At 59.3% G+C, this 17,928-nt stretch overlaps 1 protein-coding gene across 1 annotated transcript in view; it reads left to right on the forward strand.

Moving 5' to 3' along the window:
• The window catches only part of LOC309566971 (regulatory-associated protein of mTOR-like), a gene marked incomplete at its 3' end in the record, with an annotated part of 229,106 nt that extends 216,131 nt beyond the window's left edge, over positions 1–12,975 (forward strand). Inside the window, exons 5-6 of the mRNA XM_082272290.1 lie at positions 4,564–4,710; positions 12,796–12,975. Of these exons, the coding sequence (XP_082128416.1) occupies positions 4,564–4,710; positions 12,796–12,975 (327 nt within the window). The remainder of the gene's footprint in view (positions 1–4,563; positions 4,711–12,795) is intronic.
• Positions 12,976–17,928: the final 4,953 nt, after the last annotated feature.

A 17,928-nucleotide genomic window follows, 5' to 3' on the forward strand; every position in this document is an offset into this window, starting at 1 on the left:
GCTTACAATCTAAGCCCTCCATAGTCCTGAGCTTGCATGCTGTAGAGGAGGTGCAGGGGGGGGGGGGTTTCAGTCAGGGTATATTTGTGGGGGGTTCAGTCCAGGGTATATTTGTGGGGGGGGGGCGTCAGTCCAGGGTATATTTGTTGGGGGGGGGTCAGTCGGGGGTATATTTGTGGGGGGGGGGGGGGGTTTCAGTCCAGGGTATATTTGTGGGGGGGGGGGGGGTTTCGGTCCAGTGTATATTTGTGGGGGGGGGGGGTTCAGTCCGGGTATATTTGGGGGGGGGTTCAGTCCAGGGTATATTTGTTGGGGGGGGTCAGTCCGGGGTATATTTTGTGGGGGGGGGGGTTTCAGTCCAGGGTATATTTGTGGGGGGGGTTTCGGTCCAGTGTATATTTGTGGGGGGGGGGGGTTCAGTCCGGGTATATTTGGGGGGGGGGTTTCAGTCCAGGGTATATTTGGGGGGGGGGGTTTCGGTCCAGTGTATATTTGGGGGGGGGGGGTTCAGTCCGGGTATATTTGGGGGGGGGGTTTCAGTCCAGGGTATATTTGGGGGGGGGGGGGGTTTCGGTCCAGTGTATATTTGTGGGGGGGGGTTCAGTCCGGGTATATTTGGGGGGGGGGGGTTCAGTCCAGGGTATATTTGTTGGGGGGGGGCAGTCCGGGGTATATTTTGTGGGGGGGGGGGGTTTCAGTCCAGGGTATATTTGTGGGGGGGTTTCGGTCCAGTGTATATTTGTGGGGGGGGGGGTTCAGTCCGGGTATATTTGGGGGGGGGGGTTTCAGTCCAGGGTATATTTGGGGGGGGGGGGGGGGGGTTCGGTCCAGTGTATATTTGTGGGGGGGGGTTTCGGTCCAGTGTATATTTGTGGGGGGGGGGGGGTTCAGTCCGGGTATATTTGGGGGGGGGTTCAGTCCATGGTATATTTGTGGGGGGGGGGTTTCGGTCCAGGGTATATTTGTGGGGGGGGGCGTCAGTCCGGGTATATTTGGGGGGGGTTCAGTCCATGGTATATTTGTGGGGGGGGGTTTCGGTCCAGTGTATATTTGTGGGGGGGGGGTTCAGTCCGGGTATATTCTGGGGGGGGGGTTCAGTCCGGGGTATATTTGTGGGGGGGGGCGTCAGTCCGGGGTATATTTGTTGGGGGGGGGGTCAGTCCGGGGTATATTTGTTGGGGGGGGGGGTCAGTCCGGGGTATATTTGTGGGGGGGGGGTTCAGTCCATGGTATATTTGTTGGGGGAAGGGCGAGCACCGCAGCAGCCGGAGGAATCTGACACAAGTTCAGAGACAGAATACAAACTCCATGCAGAGAGCTTCCAGGGTGGAACTTTAGGTTCAGCTGACAGTATAGGGGGCGCTATTTCCAGGTATTACAGCCGCTGATGAGGGGGAGTGGCCACACTCCGGTTCCTAGACTGTTCGGATTCTACATCCCAAATTTAGATTTCCTTCCCCCTCGTTCCCCGGAACGCGCAGCGGGTCATGTGACGCTCATTTTCGCTGTGCTGCCGCCATGATTTTCTTTTTATTTAAACATAAATTGTTTTTGCACTTGAGGGATCTCCTCCAGCTGCTGCCACTTCCCCTCCCCCGGCCGCTCTTCCCTAATATAATACAAGAAGCAATTTGTCTGAGAGTGTTGGAAATTTGTCTGAGAGTGTTGGAGTGTTTTCATTTCTTGTGATTGTAAATCCTACTTTATCCAGATTCTCCCGCCTCATTCCGGCACCGCCACCTCCCCCGCTCTGATTTCCCGGGTGGCATGGCGGCTGTGCCGAGCCGAGGCTCCAAGTCTTTGAAAGTCACAGTAAAACGCTGGTGGCGCGTCTCTTAAGAGAGCGCTTATTGCACTCTAATCCTCCTGCTGCCTGCAAAAGGCATCAACGGCGCTAATCAGATTATGGCCTTCTCTATTACACAACGTGCCGGGGGTTAACCCTTCCATGGCTGCCAGTGCAGCGGCTTACTCCGGCTCCCTTCCCCCACACCTCCTGGGCTTAGTATACTTATAGAATTATCAGGCCAAACGCCAGAATAATCCGCAACCATCACATGTTCTTCTGTGTGAGGAAAAAGGTTCGGTTGCTATGGGTTACTGCAGGGTTTCCTATATACACCAATCCCAGCCACCCAACTGGTCATGACTTGTCAGTAACACGAGTCCCCGATTGTCATCATTCCGACTGTCCTCCCTTTACAACCAAATCTCTCCCCCGGCCTTCCCCTTTCCTCCCCCGGCCTCCCCCTTTCCTCCTCCGGCCTCCCCCCTTTCCTCCCCCGGCCTCCCCCCTTTCCTCCCCCGGCCTCCCCCTTTCCTCCTCCGGCCTCCCCCTTTCCTCCCCCGGCCTTCCCCTTTCCTCCCCCGGCCTTCCCCTTTCCTCCTCCGGCCTTCCCCTTTCCTCCCCCGGCCTCCCCCTTTCCTCCCCCGGCCTCCCCCTTTCCTCCCCCGGCCTCCCCCTTTCCTCCCCCGGCCTCCCCCTTTCCTCCTCCGGCCTCCCCCTTTCCTCCCCCGGCCTCCCCCTTTCCTCCCCCGGCCTCCCCCTTTCCTCCCCCGGCCTTCCCCTTTCCTCCCCCGGCCTTCCCCTTTCCTCCCCCGGCCTCCCCCTTTCCTCCTCCGGCCTCCCCCTTTCCTCCTCCGGCCTCCCCCTTTCCTCCCCCGGCCTCCCCCTTTCCTCCCCCGGCCTCCCCCTTTCCTCCCCCGGCCTCCCCCTTTCCTCCCCCGGCCTTCCCCTTTCCTCCCCCGGCCTTCCCCGGCCTTCCCCTTTCCTCCCCCGGCCTCCCCCTTTCCTCCCCCGGCCTCCCCCTTTCCTCCCCCGGCCTCCCCCTTTCCTCCTCCGGCCTCCCCCTTTCCTCCTCCGGCCTTCCCCTTTCCTCCCCCGGCCTTCCCCTTTCCTCCCCCGGCCTTCCCCTTTCCTCCCCCGGCCTTCCCCTTTCCTCCTCCGGCCTCCCCCTTTCCTCCCCCGGCCTCCCCCGGCCTTCCCCTTTCCTCCCCCGGCCTCCCCCTTTCCTCCCCCGGCCTCCCCCTTTCCTCCTCCGGCCTCCCCCTTTCCTCCTCCGGCCTTCCCCTTTCCTCCCCCGGCCTCCCCCTTTCCTCCCCCGGCCTCCCCCTTTCCTCCCCCGGCCTCCCCCTTTCCTCCCCCGGCCTCCCCCTTTCCTCCTCCGGCCTCCCCCTTTCCTCCTCCGGCCTTCCCCTTTCCTCCCCCGGCCTCCCCCTTTCCTCCCCCGGCCTCCCCCTTTCCTCCCCCGGCCTCCCCCTTTCCTCCCCCGGCCTTCCCCCTTTCCTTCCCCGGCCTTCCCCCTTTCTTCCCCCGGCCTCCCCCTTTCCTCCTCCGGCCTCCCCCTTTCCTCCTCCGGCCTCCCCCTTTCCTCCTCCGGCCTCCCCCTTTCCTCCCCCGGCCTCCCCCTTTCCTCCCCCGGCCTCCCCCTTTCCTCCCCCGGCCTTCCCCTTTCCTCCCCCGGCCTCCCCCTTTCCTCCTCCGGCCTCCCCCTTTCCTCCCCCGGCCTCCCCCTTTCCTCCTCCGGCCTCCCCCTTTTCTCCTCCGGCCTCCCCCTTTCCTCCCCCGGCCTCCCCCTTTCCTCCCCCGGCCTTCCCCTTTCCTCCTCCGGCCTCCCCCTTTCCTCCTCCGGCCTTCCCCTTTCCTTCCCCCGGCCTCCCCCTTTCCTCCTCCGGCCTCCCCCTTTCCTCCTCCGGCCTCCCCCTTTCCTCCTCCGGCCTCCCCCTTTCCTCCTCCGGCCTCCCCCTTTCCTCCCCCGGCCTCCCCCTTTCCTCCCCCGGCCTTCCCCTTTCCTCCTCCGGCCTCCCCCCTTTCCTCCTCCGGCCTCCCCCCTTTCCTCCTCCGGCCTCCCCCTTTCCTCCTCCGGCCTCCCCCTTTCCTCCTCCGGCCTCCCCCTTTCCTCCCCCGGCCTCCCCCTTTCCTCCTCCGGCCTCCCCCTTTCCTCCTCCGGCCTCCCCCTTTCCTCCCCCGGCCTCCCCCTTTCCTCCCCCGGCCTTCCCCTTTCCTCCTCCGGCCTCCCCCCTTTCCTCCTCCGGCCTCCCCCTTTCCTCCTCCGGCCTCCCCCTTTCCTCCTCCGGCCTCCCCCTTTCCTCCTCCGGCCTCCCCCTTTCCTCCTCCGGCCTCCCCCTTTCCTCCCCCGGCCTCCCCCTTTCCTCCCCCGGCCTTCCCCTTTCCTCCTCCGGCCTCCCCCCTTTCCTCCTCCGGCCTCCCCCCTTTCCTCCTCCGGCCTCCCCCTTTCCTCCTCCGGCCTCCCCCTTTCCTCCCCCGGCCTCCCCCTTTCCTCCTCCGGCCTCCCCCTTTCCTCCTCCGGCCTCCCCCTTTCCTCCTCCGGCCTCCCCCTTTCCTCCCCCGGCCTCCCCCTTTCCTCCCCCGGCCTTCCCCTTTCCTCCTCCGGCCTCCCCCTTTCCTCCTCCGGCCTCCCCTTTTCCTCCTCGGGTCCCACACTCATTCAGTGTCCGGTACCCCAACATTATGCTCCCCTCATACGGTTCTTCACTCACACTTCCTCTTTGTTGGTTGTGAAGCAGAAAACGTAGAATTGCCTTTCTTCTTCTTTTTTGTAGAATTACACGCAGTACATCCCGCTCTCCATCTACGACCTGCAGACCTGGATGGGCAGCCCCTCCATCTTCGTCTACGATTGCTCCAACGCAGGACTCATTGTCAAGTCTTTCAAGCAGTTTGCTCTTCAGAGGGAGCAGGAGCTGGAGGTAAGAAGACTTGCTGAGCTCTAATGGCTCCAAATTAAAGTGCGTTTATTATTATCATTATTACTTAAAATTTCATTGGCTTTCCAAAATTAATAAAAAAAGTGGAACATTTTTGTTGCCTAAAGGCCAAGCTCACCTTTTGCAGCGTGTTATGTTACTCCTGTATGTCTGTAGGGTGTAAAGTCTTCCAACAGCCCCCCCCCCCCTCCCCCCAAACTCTGCCCACACTTCTGTCTCAGAGCTGAGAATGAATCAACTACAAGTACAATCCTCCACTGCGGCAGACAGCTTGTGAGGGTGCTGATCAGCGCCTTGTAGTTTATTCACAAGCCAAACAGACAACCCTTACAGAGGTACGGAATGCAGGAGCCACTGATCACAGGTGCAATGCTCTGCAGACTTCAGGGTAGGCCCAAAGACCCGCACCCTACAATCCTGAGTGGGGAAAAAAAATGTAAGTTCAAGTCACATGAGAGAGACGCTGCGTGTCCTCTGCCAGGGGGCGGCTGACACTGCGGGTCCTCTGCCAGGATGCGGCTGACGCTGCGGGTCCTCTGCCAGGAGGCGGCTGACGCTGCGTGTCCTCTGCCAGGAGGCGGCTGAAGCTGCGTGTCCTCTGCCAGGAGGCGGCTGAAGCTGCGTGTCCTCTGCCAGGAGGCGGCTGACGCTGCGTGTCCTCTGCCAGGGGGCGGCTGACGCTGCGTGTCCTCTGCCAGGAGGCGGCTGACGCTGCGGGTCCTCTGCCAGGAGGCGGCTGACGCTGCGTATCCTCTGCCAGGAGGCGGCTGACACTGCGTGTCCTCTGCCAGGAGACGGCTGACGCTGCGTATCCTCTGCCAGGAGGCGGCTGACACTGCGTGTCCTCTGCCAGGAGGCGGCTGACGCTGCGTGTCCTCTGCCAGGAGGCGGCTGACGCTGCGTGTCCTCTGCCAGGAGGCGGCTGACGCTGCGTGTCCTCTGCCAGGAGGCGGCTGACGCTGCATGTCCTCTGCCAGGGGGCGGCTGACGCTGCGGGTCCTCTGCCAGGTGGCGGCTGACGCTGCGTGTCCTCTGCCAGGGGGCGGCTGACACTGTATGTCCTCTGCCAGGATGCGGCTGACGCTGGGTGTCCTCTGCCAGGATGCGGCTGACGCTGCGTATCCTCTGCCAGGAGGCGGCTGACGCTGCATGTCCTCTGCCAGGGGGCGGCTGACGCTGCATGTCCTCTGCCAGGAGGCGGCTGACGCTGCGTGTCCTCTGCCAGGAGGCGGCTGACGCTGCGTGTCCTCTGCCAGGAGGCGGCTGACGCTGTATGTCCTCTGCCAGGATGCGGCTGACGCTGGGTGTCCTCTGCCAGGGGGCGGCTGACGCTGCGTATCCTCTGCCAGGAGGCGGCTGACGCTGCGGGTCCTCTGCCAGGATGCGGCTGACGCTGCGCGTCCTCTGCCAGGAGGCGGCTGACGCTGCGGGTCCTCTGCCAGGATGCGGCTGACGCTGCATGTCCTCTGCCAGGGGGCGGCTGACGCTGCATGTCCTCTGCCAGGAGGTGGCTGACGCTGCAGGTCCTCTGCCAGGGGGCGGCTGACGCTGCAGGTCCTGTGCCAGGGGGCAGCTGACACTGCATGTCCTCTGCCAGGAGGCGGCTGACGCTACGTATCCTCTGCCAGGAGGCGGCTGACGCTGCGAGTCCTCTGCCAGGAGGCGGCTGACGCTGCGGGTCCTCTGCCAGGATGCAGCTGACGTTGCGCGTCCTCTGCCAGGAGGCGGCTGACGCTGCGGGTCCTCTGCCAGGATGCGGCTGACGCTGCATGTCCTCTGCCAGGATGCGACTGACGTTGCGTGTCCTCTGCCAGGGGGCGGCTGACGCTGCGTGTCCTCTGCCAGGAGGCGGCTGACGCTGCATGTCCTCTGCCAGGGGGCGGCTGACGCTGCGGGTCCTCTGCCAGGGGGCGGCTGACGCTGTATGTCCTCTGCCAGGATGCGGCTGACGCTGGGTGTCCTCTGCCAGGATGTGGCTGATTCTGCATATCCTCTGCCAGGAAGCGGCTGATGCTGCGTGTCCTCTGCCAGGAGGCGGCTGACGCTGCATGTCCTCTGCCAGGGGGCGGCTGACGCTGCGGGTCCTCTGCCAGGGGGCGGCTGACGCTGTATGTCCTCTGCCAGGATGCGGCTGACGCTGGGTGTCCTCTGCCAGGATGTGGCTGATTCTGCATATCCTCTGCCAGGAGGCGGCTGACGCTACGTGTCCTCTGCCAGGATGCGGCTGACGCTGCATGTCCTCTGCCAGGATGCGGCTGACGCTGCGTATCCTCTGCCAGGAGGCGGCTGACGCTGCGTATCCTCTGCCAGGAGGCGGCTGACACTACGTGTCCTCTGCCAGAATGCGGCTGACGCTGCATGTCCTCTGCCAGGATGCGGCTGACGCTGCGTATCCTCTGCCAGGATGCGGCTGACGCTGCATGTCCTCTGCCAGGATGCGGCTGACGCTGCGTATCCTCTGCCAGGAGGCGGCTGACGCTGCGTGTCCTCTGCCAGGAGGCGGCTGACGCTGCATGTCCTCTGCCAGGGGGGCAGCTGACGCTGCAGGTCCTCTGCCAGGGGGCAGCTGACGCTGCATGTCCTCTGCCAGGAGGCGGCTGACGCTGCGTATCCTCTGCCAGGAGGCGGCTGACGCTGCGGGTCCTCTGCCAGGAGGCGGCTGATGCTGCGGGTCCTCTGCCAGGAGGCGGCTGATGCTGCATATCCTCTGCCAGGAGGCGGCTGACACTACATGTCCTCTGCCAGGATGCGGCTGACGCTGCATGTCCTCTGCCAGGATGCGGCTGACGCTGCGTGTCCTCTGCCAGGAGGCGGCTGACGCTGCGTATCCTCTGCCAGGTGGCGGCTGACGCCGCGTGTCCTCTGCCAGGAGTCGGCTGACGCTGCGGGTCCTCTGCCAGGGGGCGGCTGACGCTGTATGTCCTCTGCCAGGATGCGGCTGACGCTTGGTTGTCCTCTGCCAGGATGCGGCTGACACTGCGTGTCCTCTGCCAGGATGCGGCTGATGCTGCGTATCTTCTGCCAGGATGCGGCTGACGCTGCGTATCCTCTGCCAGGGGGCGGCTGACGCTGCGTGTCCTATGCCAGGATGCGGCTGACGCTGCGTGTCCTCTGCCAGGATGCGGCTGACGCTGCGTATCCTCTGCCAGGAGGCGGCTGACGCTGCATGTCCTCTGCCAAGGGGCGGCTGACGCTGCATGTCCTCTGCCAGGGGGCGGCTGACGCTGCGTGTCCTCTGCCAGGAGGCGGTTGACGCTGCGTTTCCTCTGCCAGGAGGCGGCTGACGCTGCGTATCCTCTGCCAGGGGGCGGCTGACGCTGCGTGTCCTCTGCCAGGGGGCGGCTGACGCTGCGTGTCCTCTGCCAGGGGGCGGCTGACGCTGCGTGTCCTCTGCCAGTAGGCGGCTGACGCTGCGTATCCTCTGCCAGTAGGCGGCTGACGCTGCGGGTCCTCTGCCAGGATGCGGCTGACGCTGCATGTCCTCTGCCAGGGGGCGGCTGACGCTGCGGGTCCTCTGCCAGGGGGCGGCTGACGCTGCGTGTCCTCTGCCAGGAGGCGGCTGATGTTCCGTGTCCTCTTCCAGGATGCGGCTGACGCTGCGTATCCTCTGCCAGGAGGCGGTTGACGCTGCGTATCCTCTGCCAGGAGGCGGCTGACGCTGCGTATCCTCTGCCAGGAGGCGGCTGACGCTGCGTATCCTCTGCCAGGAGGCGGCTGACGCTGCGTTTCCTCTGCCAGGAGGCGGCTGACGCTGCGTGTTCTCTGCCAGGAGGCGGCTGACGCTGCGTGTTCTCTGCCAGGAGGCGGCTGACGCTGCGTTTCCTCTGCCAGGAGGCGGCTGACGCTGCGTTTCCTCTGCCAGGGGGCGGCTGACGCTGCGTTTCCTCTGCCAGGAGGCGGCTGACGCTGCGTATCCTCTGCCAGGAGGCGGCTGACGCTGCGTATCCTCTGCCAGGGGGTGGCTGACGCTGCATGTCCTCTGCTCCCCATTGGTCGAGGTATACAGAGGAAGGGGTGAGGGGCATTGTACAGCTCCCCATTGGTGGTGGAAGGTTCAGGTGTACAGCGACTGTTAGATTGTCAGCTCTTCTTCTCGCATACATACTGGGGTCAGTGTAGACAATGAACCTCCCTGTGTAGCGTGGGGGAAGGTGGGTACCTGGAGTACATGCAGACTCCATGCAGGTTTTATCCTGGATGGGATCCACCCTGAGGACCAGGCAGGAGTGTTACCCCGCCCCCCCCCCCCCCAAGCCTCCATGTCTATATAAGGTCATATCCATTTCTTTGACCTCTGTACGGCTCATTTGTGCAAAACTCCAGCCACTCAGAGTGGCCACGCCCACTGTAAGCCTGTTTCAGCTGTGATCCGGTGAGTCATTATAAAGAGAGCTTTCAGGAGATCGGAGGACATTAATAAGACGTGACGTCAGCGCGCTGTAGCGGGGGATATGCGCGTTGCGTGCGCTGTGGTTTGCCGCGCTCTCCATCCAGATTGCTGTGTTTATCTCCGTCTGTCTTCCTCCATCTGTAGGACGGTGAAGCCTCCGCCGCTCACCAGCCATCTGCCAACAAAGAATCATCAGGAAATTCCCCCGATGTTTTCTGATTCATCCAGAATTATCCGCTCACCATGACGGCCTTCGTCATCTTTCATGTGACGGCGGACTGACAGCCGGGCCTCTACGGGGCTCACCTTATCCCACCGAAATCTTCACTAACCACCAGACAGGATCAGGTGACGGGGAAGTAATCAGCGATCGGTCCCGTGTCCGGTCATTTTCACATCAGATTTGAGTTTAGTTTTAGTCATTCAAGTGAAATGCCAATTTAGATTTAGTTGTATTTTAGTCGACTGACAATCTAAGACAGTGTTCATTTATTGGATGCAATGAAGGCTGACATCTATGGCCGCCTGAACTGCCAATTGTCTGTCCCAATCATTGAAGAGCGCCCCCGCCTGCCGGCTGCATGTCTGAAAATGAAGATCCCACTCAGGTCCAGCCTGCGGGCTCCGGTGCAATCACACAACGGACATGTGATCCCAGCGATCCCAGCACAGAGGAAAGGAAATGATTGGTTCAGGGTGCTCTGGACCAACTGAACTATTTAAAGCATAACTCCACTTTTCCTGAGAACTCTCTGAACTTACACTCTACACACAGGTACTGGGGGTGTGGGGGGGGGCAGTGTGACATAAAATTTGGGTGTTTTACCCCTGCGTACAGCCAACCATAGTTATGCCTGGCAGCTGGGGGCATTCACAAGCATCCCACGTGTAGCCACCGGGGGAGGGAAATACACATGAATAGTATGTCACATGGGCCCTGTGTATGTTAATGACACGGAGACACCCCCCCCCCCCCACTCCATCTACACATTCCACTCCCAAAAATTTCTGCAAGGTCAGAGAATTCCCATTCAGCCAATTCTGATCACTGCACAAATCTGCATACAGTTGGTTGGGAAAATGTAAACAACCCCCCTCCCCCCAACTTGGATCTTCAATAAAAATGATGACAAATATTGATGAAAGACTGAAATCACATCATATATTATCCACCATCATTCAGCGGAGCGAGAGAGACTCCTATGTGTGGAAAAACATTCAATTGTTAGAAAAATTCTTCCATCCACAGAGACATGAAACCACCACGACCAGCCACAACCAGCCCCGACCTCAACCCCAACTCCTGCCATGACCAAACCCAACCCCAGCCCCGACCACAACCAGCCCCGACCACGACCCCATCAGCCCCGACCTCAACCCCAACTCCTGCCATGACCAAACCCAACCCCAGCCCCGACCACAACCAGCCCCGACCACGACCCCATCAGCCCCGACCTCAACCCCAACTCCTGCCATGACCAAACCCAACCCCAGCCTCAACCACAACCCCGATCAGCCCCGACTACGACCCCGATCAGCCCCGACCTCAACCCCAACTCCTGCCATGACCAAACCCAACCCCAGCCCCGACCACAACCAGCCCCGACCACGACCCCATCAGCCCCGACCTCAACCCCAACTCCTGCCATGACCAAACCCAACCCCAGCCCCGACCACAACCAGCCCCGACCACAACCCCGATCAGCCCCGACCACAACCCCGATCAGCCCCGACCTCAACCCCGATCAGCCTCGACCTCAACTCCTGCCATGACCAAACCCAACCCCGACCACAACCAGCCCTGACCTCAACCCCGATCAGCCCCGACCACAACCCCAACTCCTGCCATGACCAAACCCAACCCCAGCCTCGACCACAACCAGCCCTAGCCACAACCCTGATCGGCCTCTGCTTCTGCCACAACCCCAACTCCTACCACGACCAACCCCAGCTTCAGCAACTACTACGACCAGCCCCAGCCACAACCATGACCAACCCCGGCCACAGGACGAACAGAGGGACAAAAAATTGGGACTTTTAATTGAGGATATGACATGGTAAGGTCAATACTTCCATCCCTAAAGCAATTGAATAAATATAAGGGAGTTTGGGACTTTAAATGAAACCGCAGGTGCAATCTGGGGAAATTGTACAAATGTATCTAGACATGTATATACTGGTATAAATGTGTATAGGATCATAGCATAATAAAACATAATATAACCCCGGCCACAACCCAGATCAGCCTCCGCTTCGGTCACAACCCCAACTCCAGACACGACCAAACCCAGCCCCAGCCACAAGCACAATCGACCTCAGCCCGGGAACTACCACAACCGACCCCAGCTCTGACAACCTCCACGACCAGCCCCAGCTCTGACAACCTCCACGACCAGCCCCAGCTCTGACAACCTCCACGACCAGCCCCAGCTCTGACAACCTCCACGACCAGCCCCAGCTCTGACAACCTCCACGACCAGCCCCAGCTCCAACAACCTCCACGACCAGCTCCAGCAACTACCATGACCAGCCCCAGCTCCGACATCTACCATGACCAGCCCCAGCTCCGACATCTACCATGACCACCCCCTGCTCCTACATCTACCATGACCACCCCCTGCTCCGGCATCTACCATGACCAGCCCCAGCTCCGACAATTACCGCGACCAGCCCCAGCTCCGACAGATACCGCAACCAGCCCCAGCTCCAACAGATACCGCAACCAGCCCCAGCTCCGACAGATACCGCAACCAGCCCCAGCTCCGACAGATACCGCGACCAGCCCCAGCTCCGACAGATACCACGACCAGCCCCAGCTCCGACAGATACCACAACCAGCCCCAGCTCCGACAGATACCACGACCAGCCCCAGCTCCGACAGATACCACGACCAGCCCCAGCTCCGACAGATACCACGACCAGCCCCAGCTCCGACAGATACCACGACCAGCCCCAGCTCCGACAGATACCACGACCAGCCCCAGCTCCGACAACCACTATGACCAGCCCCAGCTCCGACAGATACCACGACCAGCCCCAGGTCCTGCAACTACCACGACCAGCCCCAGCTCTGGCAACTATTATGACCAGCTCCGGCAACTATCATGACCAGCTCTGGCAACTACCACGACCAGCCCCAGCTCCGGCAACTATCACGACCAGCTCCGGCAACTACCACGACCAGCCCCAGCAACTACCACGACCAGCCCCAGCAACTACCACGACCAGCTCCGGCAACTACCACGACCGGCCCCGGCAACTACCACGACTGGCCCCGGCAACTACCACGACCGGCCCCGGCAACTACCTCGACCGGCCCCGGCAACTACCACGACCGGCCCCGGCAACTACCACGACCAGCCTCGGCAACTACCACGACCAGCCCCGGCAACTACCACGACCAGCCCCAGCTCCGGCAACTACCACGACCAGCCCCAGCAACTACCACGACCAGCCCCAGCTCCGGCAACTACCACGACCAGCCCCTGCAACTACCACGACCAGGTAGGTGACGGGAGAGGGGATCATTGTGTCCCAGGTAGGTGACGGGAGAGGGGATCATTGTGTCCCAGGTAGGTAGCAGGAGAGGCTTAAAGAGAACCTATGTTGTGTGTGAGCCGCCTGGTTCAGGTCCTTCGTCCCGCTCATAAAACTCATTCCTGTGATGTCATTTCCAGGTTGCTGCCATCACCCCCAGCCACCCGCTGGCACAGATGCCGTTACCGCCCTCCATGAAGAACTGCATTCAGCTGGCGGCCTGTGACGCCGCAGAATTGCTGCCGATGAACCCGGACCTTCCTGCCGACCTCTTCACCTCCTGCCTCACCACACCCATCAAAATAGCCCTGCGATGGTGAGTTAGTCACATAATCCCTGTGTTGTAGATAAGTGTTCTGATTGGACGTGTCACAGAGAGGCTTCTGTACTGCAGCTTGTAATGTAATTTCCTTATATGGGCGTGCCTCACTCTGCGACTCCCAATACTGCCAATTCCCCTCCCCCCATCCTCCCTATACTGCCAATTCTCCGCCCTTCTCCTCCCAATACTGCCAATTCCCCTCCCCCCATCCTCCCTATTCTGCCGATTCTCCGCCCTCCTCCTCCCCATCCTCCCAATACTGCCAATTCCTTCCCCCCTCCCAATACTGCCATTTCCCCGCCCTCCTCCCCCTCCCCATCCTCCCAATATTGCCTAATTCCCTCCCCATCCTCCCAATACTGCCCAATCTCTTCCCCATCCTCCCAATACTGCCTAATCCCCTCCCCCTCCCAATACTGCCTAATCCACTCCCCTCCCCCTCTCCATCCTCCCAATACTGCCTAATCCCCTCCCAATACTGCCTAATCCCCTCCCCCATCCTCCCAATACTTTTCTAATCCCCTCCCAATACTGCCTAAACCCCTCCCCTCCCCTCTCCATCCTCCCAATACTGCCTAATCCCCTCCCCATTCTCCCAATACTGCCTAATCCCCTCCCCATCCTCCCAATACTGCCCAATCTCCTCCCCATCCCCATCCTGCCTAATCCCCTCCCCATCCCCATCCTGCCTAATCCCCTCCCCATCCTCCCAATACTGCCTAATCCCCTCCCCATCCTCCCAATACTGCCTAATCCCCTCCCAATACTGCCTAATCCCCTCCCCTCCCCATCCTCCCAATACTGCCCAATCTCCTCCCCATCCCCATCCTGCCTAATCCCCTCCCCCTCCCAATACTGCCGCCCAATCTCCTCCCCATCCTCCCAATACTGCCTAATCCCCTCCCCCTCCCAATACTGCCGCCCAATCTTCTCCCCATCCTCCCAATACTGCCTAATCCCCTCCCAATACTGCCAAATCCCCTCCCCCTCCCCATTCCCTCAATACTGCCTAATCCCCTCCCAATACTGCCAAATCCCCTCCCCCTCCCCATTCTCTCAATACTGCCTAATCCCCTCCCCATCCTTCCAATACTGCCCAATCCCCTCCCCCTCCCAATACTGCCCAATCCCCTCCCCCTCCCAATACTGCCTAATCCCCTCTTCCTCCTCCCAATACTGCCTAATCCCCTCTTCCTCCTCCCAATACTGCCTAATCCCCTCCCCATCCTCCCAATACTGCCCAATCTGCTCCCCTCCCCCTCCTCCCAATACTGCCTAATCCCCTCCCCATCATCCCAATACTGCCCAATCCCCTCCCCATCCTCCCAATACTGCCTAATCCCCTCCTCCCAATGCTGCCTAATCCCCTCCCCATCCTCCCAATACTGCCCAATCCCCTCCCCCTCCCAATACTGCCCAATCTGCTCCCCTCCCCCTCCTCCCAATACTGCCTAACCCCCTCCCCCTCCTCCCAATGCTGCCTAATCCCCTCCCCCTCCTCCCAATACTGCCCAATCTGCTCCCCTCCCCCTCCTCCGAATACTGCCTAATCCCCTCCCCCTCCTCCCAATACTGCCTAATCCCCTCCCCATCCTCCCAACTCCCGTCACAGGGGATCTGAGGTTTACTTCATTGTAAGTTTGCAAGGCGAGACCTGTGATTGGTACGTTGCTCAGCCCCTCCTCTCCCAACTCCCCGGAGTGGCCTGAGATTCCTCGAGGTGCCTCCTGCCCAATGACAACTAACTGAAGGCAAAAGGTAATTTATTAGTTTGGTTAGTTCTGGGAAGGGCGCGCATGGACATCCTCCCAGAACCCCGCCCCCTAGGGCACACATAGGGCACGCTCTGTGGACCGCTGTCCTTCGGACACAGCTGATCACAGGGTAAAGGGCCAATCACCGGAGAGCACATGTAAACAAGACTTCCCGGTTATCGGCATTCCTTTCCTCACACGCAGTGTCTGTGAGAGGAGAGGAGAGCCGATAACTGGCAAACCGGCTCTCAGTACATTGTTTACATTGATTATCCGCCCCATCGGTTCCGCCCCATCGGTTCCACCTCATGGTTCTACCCCATCGGTTCCGCCCCATTTGTGCCGCCTCATTCGTGCCACCTATCAGTACCGCCCCATCTGTGCCGTCGCCCCATCGGTGCCACCTCATTGGTGGCGCTCATCAGTAGTATATACTCTGTGGTAGTGCCACTATTTTGAATATTGAAGCCAGCTGTCACTGCTGGCTTCAATGCATGAGTTCTCACCGTGCCCTGGTAATGGTTCTGCAGACTCCAGAATGCCGTGGTAGAGGAGCAGGCATGGGGAGCAGCACCATCCTCCCCTAAGAAAGGATTACAGAGATAGGAGAGGGTACAGATGAAGATCAGTGCTCCCCTAGAGGTAGGAGAGGGTACAGATGAAGATCAGTGCTCCCCTAGAGGTAGGAGAGGGTACAGATGATCAGTGCTCCCCTAGAGGTAGGAGAGGGTACAGATGAAGAACAGTGCTCCCCTAGAGATAGGAGAGGGTACAGATGAAGATCAGTGCTCCCCTAGAGGTAGGAGAGGCTACAGATGATCAGTGCTCCCCTAGAGGTAGGAGAGGCTACAGATGATCAGTGCTCCCCTAGAGGTAGGAGAGGGTACAGATGATCAGTGCTCCCCTAGAGGTAGGAGAGGGTACAGATGATCAGTGCTCCCCTAGAGGTAGGAGAGGGTACAGATGAAGATCAGTGCTCCCCTGGAGGCAGGAGAGGGTACAGATGAAGATCAGGGCTCCCCTAGAGGTAGGAGAGGGTACAGATAAGGATCAGTGCTCCCCTAGAGGTAGGAGAGGGTACAGATGATCAGTGCTCCCCTAGAGGTAGGAGAGGGTACAGATGATCAGTGCTCCCCTAGAGGTAGGAGAGGGTACAGATGAAGATCAGTGCTCCCCTAGAGGTAGGAGAGGGTACAGATAAGGATCAGTGCTCCCCTAGAGGTAGGAGAGGGTACAGATGAAGATCGGGGCTCCCCTAGAGGTAGGAGAGGGTACAGATGAAGATCGGTGCTCCCCTAGAGGTAGGAGAGGGTACAGATGATCAGTGCTCCCCTAGAGGTAGGAGAGGGTACAGATGAGGATCAGTGCTCCCCTAGAGGTAGGAGAGGGTACAGATGAAGATCAGTGCTCCCCTAGAGGTAGGAGAGGGTACAGATGAAGATCAGTGCTCCCCTAGAGGTAGGAGAGGGTACAGATGAAGATCAGTGCTCCCCTAGAGGTAGGAGAGGGTACAGATGAAGATCAGTGCTCCCCTAGAGGAAGGAGAGGGTACAGATGATCAGTGCTCCCCTAGAGGTAGGAGAGGGTACAGATGATCAGTGCTCCCCTAGAGGTAGGAGAGGGTACAGATGAAGATCAGTGCTCCCCTAGAGGTAGGAGAGGGTACAGATGATCAGTGCTCCCCTAGAGGTAGGAGAGGGTACAGATGAAGATCAGTGCTCCCCTAGAGGTAGGAGAGGGTACAGATGAAGATCAGTGCTCCCCTAGAGGTAGGAGAGGGTACAGATGAAGATCAGTGCTCCCCTAGAGGTAGGAGAGGGTACAGATGAAGATCAGTGCTCCCCTAGAGGTAGGAGAGGGTACAGATGAAGATCAGTGCTCCCCTAGAGGTAGGAGAGGGTACAGATGAAGATCAGTGCTCCCCTAGAGGTAGGAGAGGGTACAGATGAAGATTAGTGCTCCCCTAGAGGTAGGAGAGGGTACAGATGAAGATCAGTGCTCCCCTAGAGGTAGGAGAGGGTACAGATGAAGATCAGTGCTCCCCTAGAGGAAGGAGAGGGTACAGATGATCAGTGCTTCCCTAGAGGTAGGAGAGGGTACAGATGAAGATTAGTGCTCCCCTAGAGGTAGGAGAGGGTACAGATGAAGATTAGTGCTCCCCTAGAGGTAGGAGAGGGTACAGATGAAGATCAGTGCTCCCCTAGAGGTAGGAGAGGGTACAGATGATCAGTGCTCCCCTAGAGGTAGGAGAGGGTACAGATGAAGAACAGTGCTCCCCTAGAGGTAGGAGAGGGTACAGATGAAGATCAGTGCTCCCCTAGAGGTAGGAGAGGGTACAGATGATCAGTGCTCCCCTAGAGGTAGGAGAGGGTACAGATGAAGATCAGTGCTCCCCTAGAGGTAGGAGAAGGTACAGATGAAGATCAGTGCTCCCCTAGAGGTAGGAGAGGGTACAGATGAAGATCAGTGCTCCCCTAGAGGTAGGAGAGGGTACAGATGATCAGTGCTCCCCTAGAGGTAGGAGAGGGTACAGATGAAGATCAGTGCTCCCCTAGAGGTAGGAGAGGGTACAGATGGTCAGTGCTCCCCTATACCTGTTACAGGCTGGAGAGCGAAGCAGGATCACAAGGTGAAAACAGAAAGCGAATGATTGGTAACATGCAATATTCTAGAAGAATAATATAATGTATTTCTGAGCGGCAGCGTTGGATGTGACCCGAGCGAGTGATGAATGGGCGAATGTCTGGGTGAAGGGTGTTTTTCTGCGTTGTTGTCGCTCCGTATAATAGAAGATAAAGCGTCATCACTGCAAATAGAAAACCATTTCTATAAAAGTACATTCATCTTCAAGATTCGTGACTTCTCCTATTGGCTGTAATATGAACCAAACCACCTATGACCTAAACGATCGTCCAAAGATATTTTCAAAGAACAACTCCGGGATATCAATAAGTATTTAAAGCCGAACTCCAGACATGATTTCATTTTATATAATAAAGGCCAAGCTGGTCCAGACAAAACATTTCCTTTACTAACAGTTAGGTCCGCTGCGAGCGCTGAATAAAGTGTATATATGCTCACATCCTGTATACAGCGCCGTGTTCCGGCAGCGGGATGGAGACTTCCTGTATATATGCTCATATCCTGTATACAGCGCTGTGTTCCGGCAGCGGGATGGAGACTTCCTATATATATCC

Source organism: Pelophylax lessonae (assembly GCF_965119305.1).
Source record: "Pelophylax lessonae genome assembly, chromosome: 11".
NCBI classification, from domain to species: Eukaryota; Metazoa; Chordata; class Amphibia; order Anura; family Ranidae; genus Pelophylax; species Pelophylax lessonae.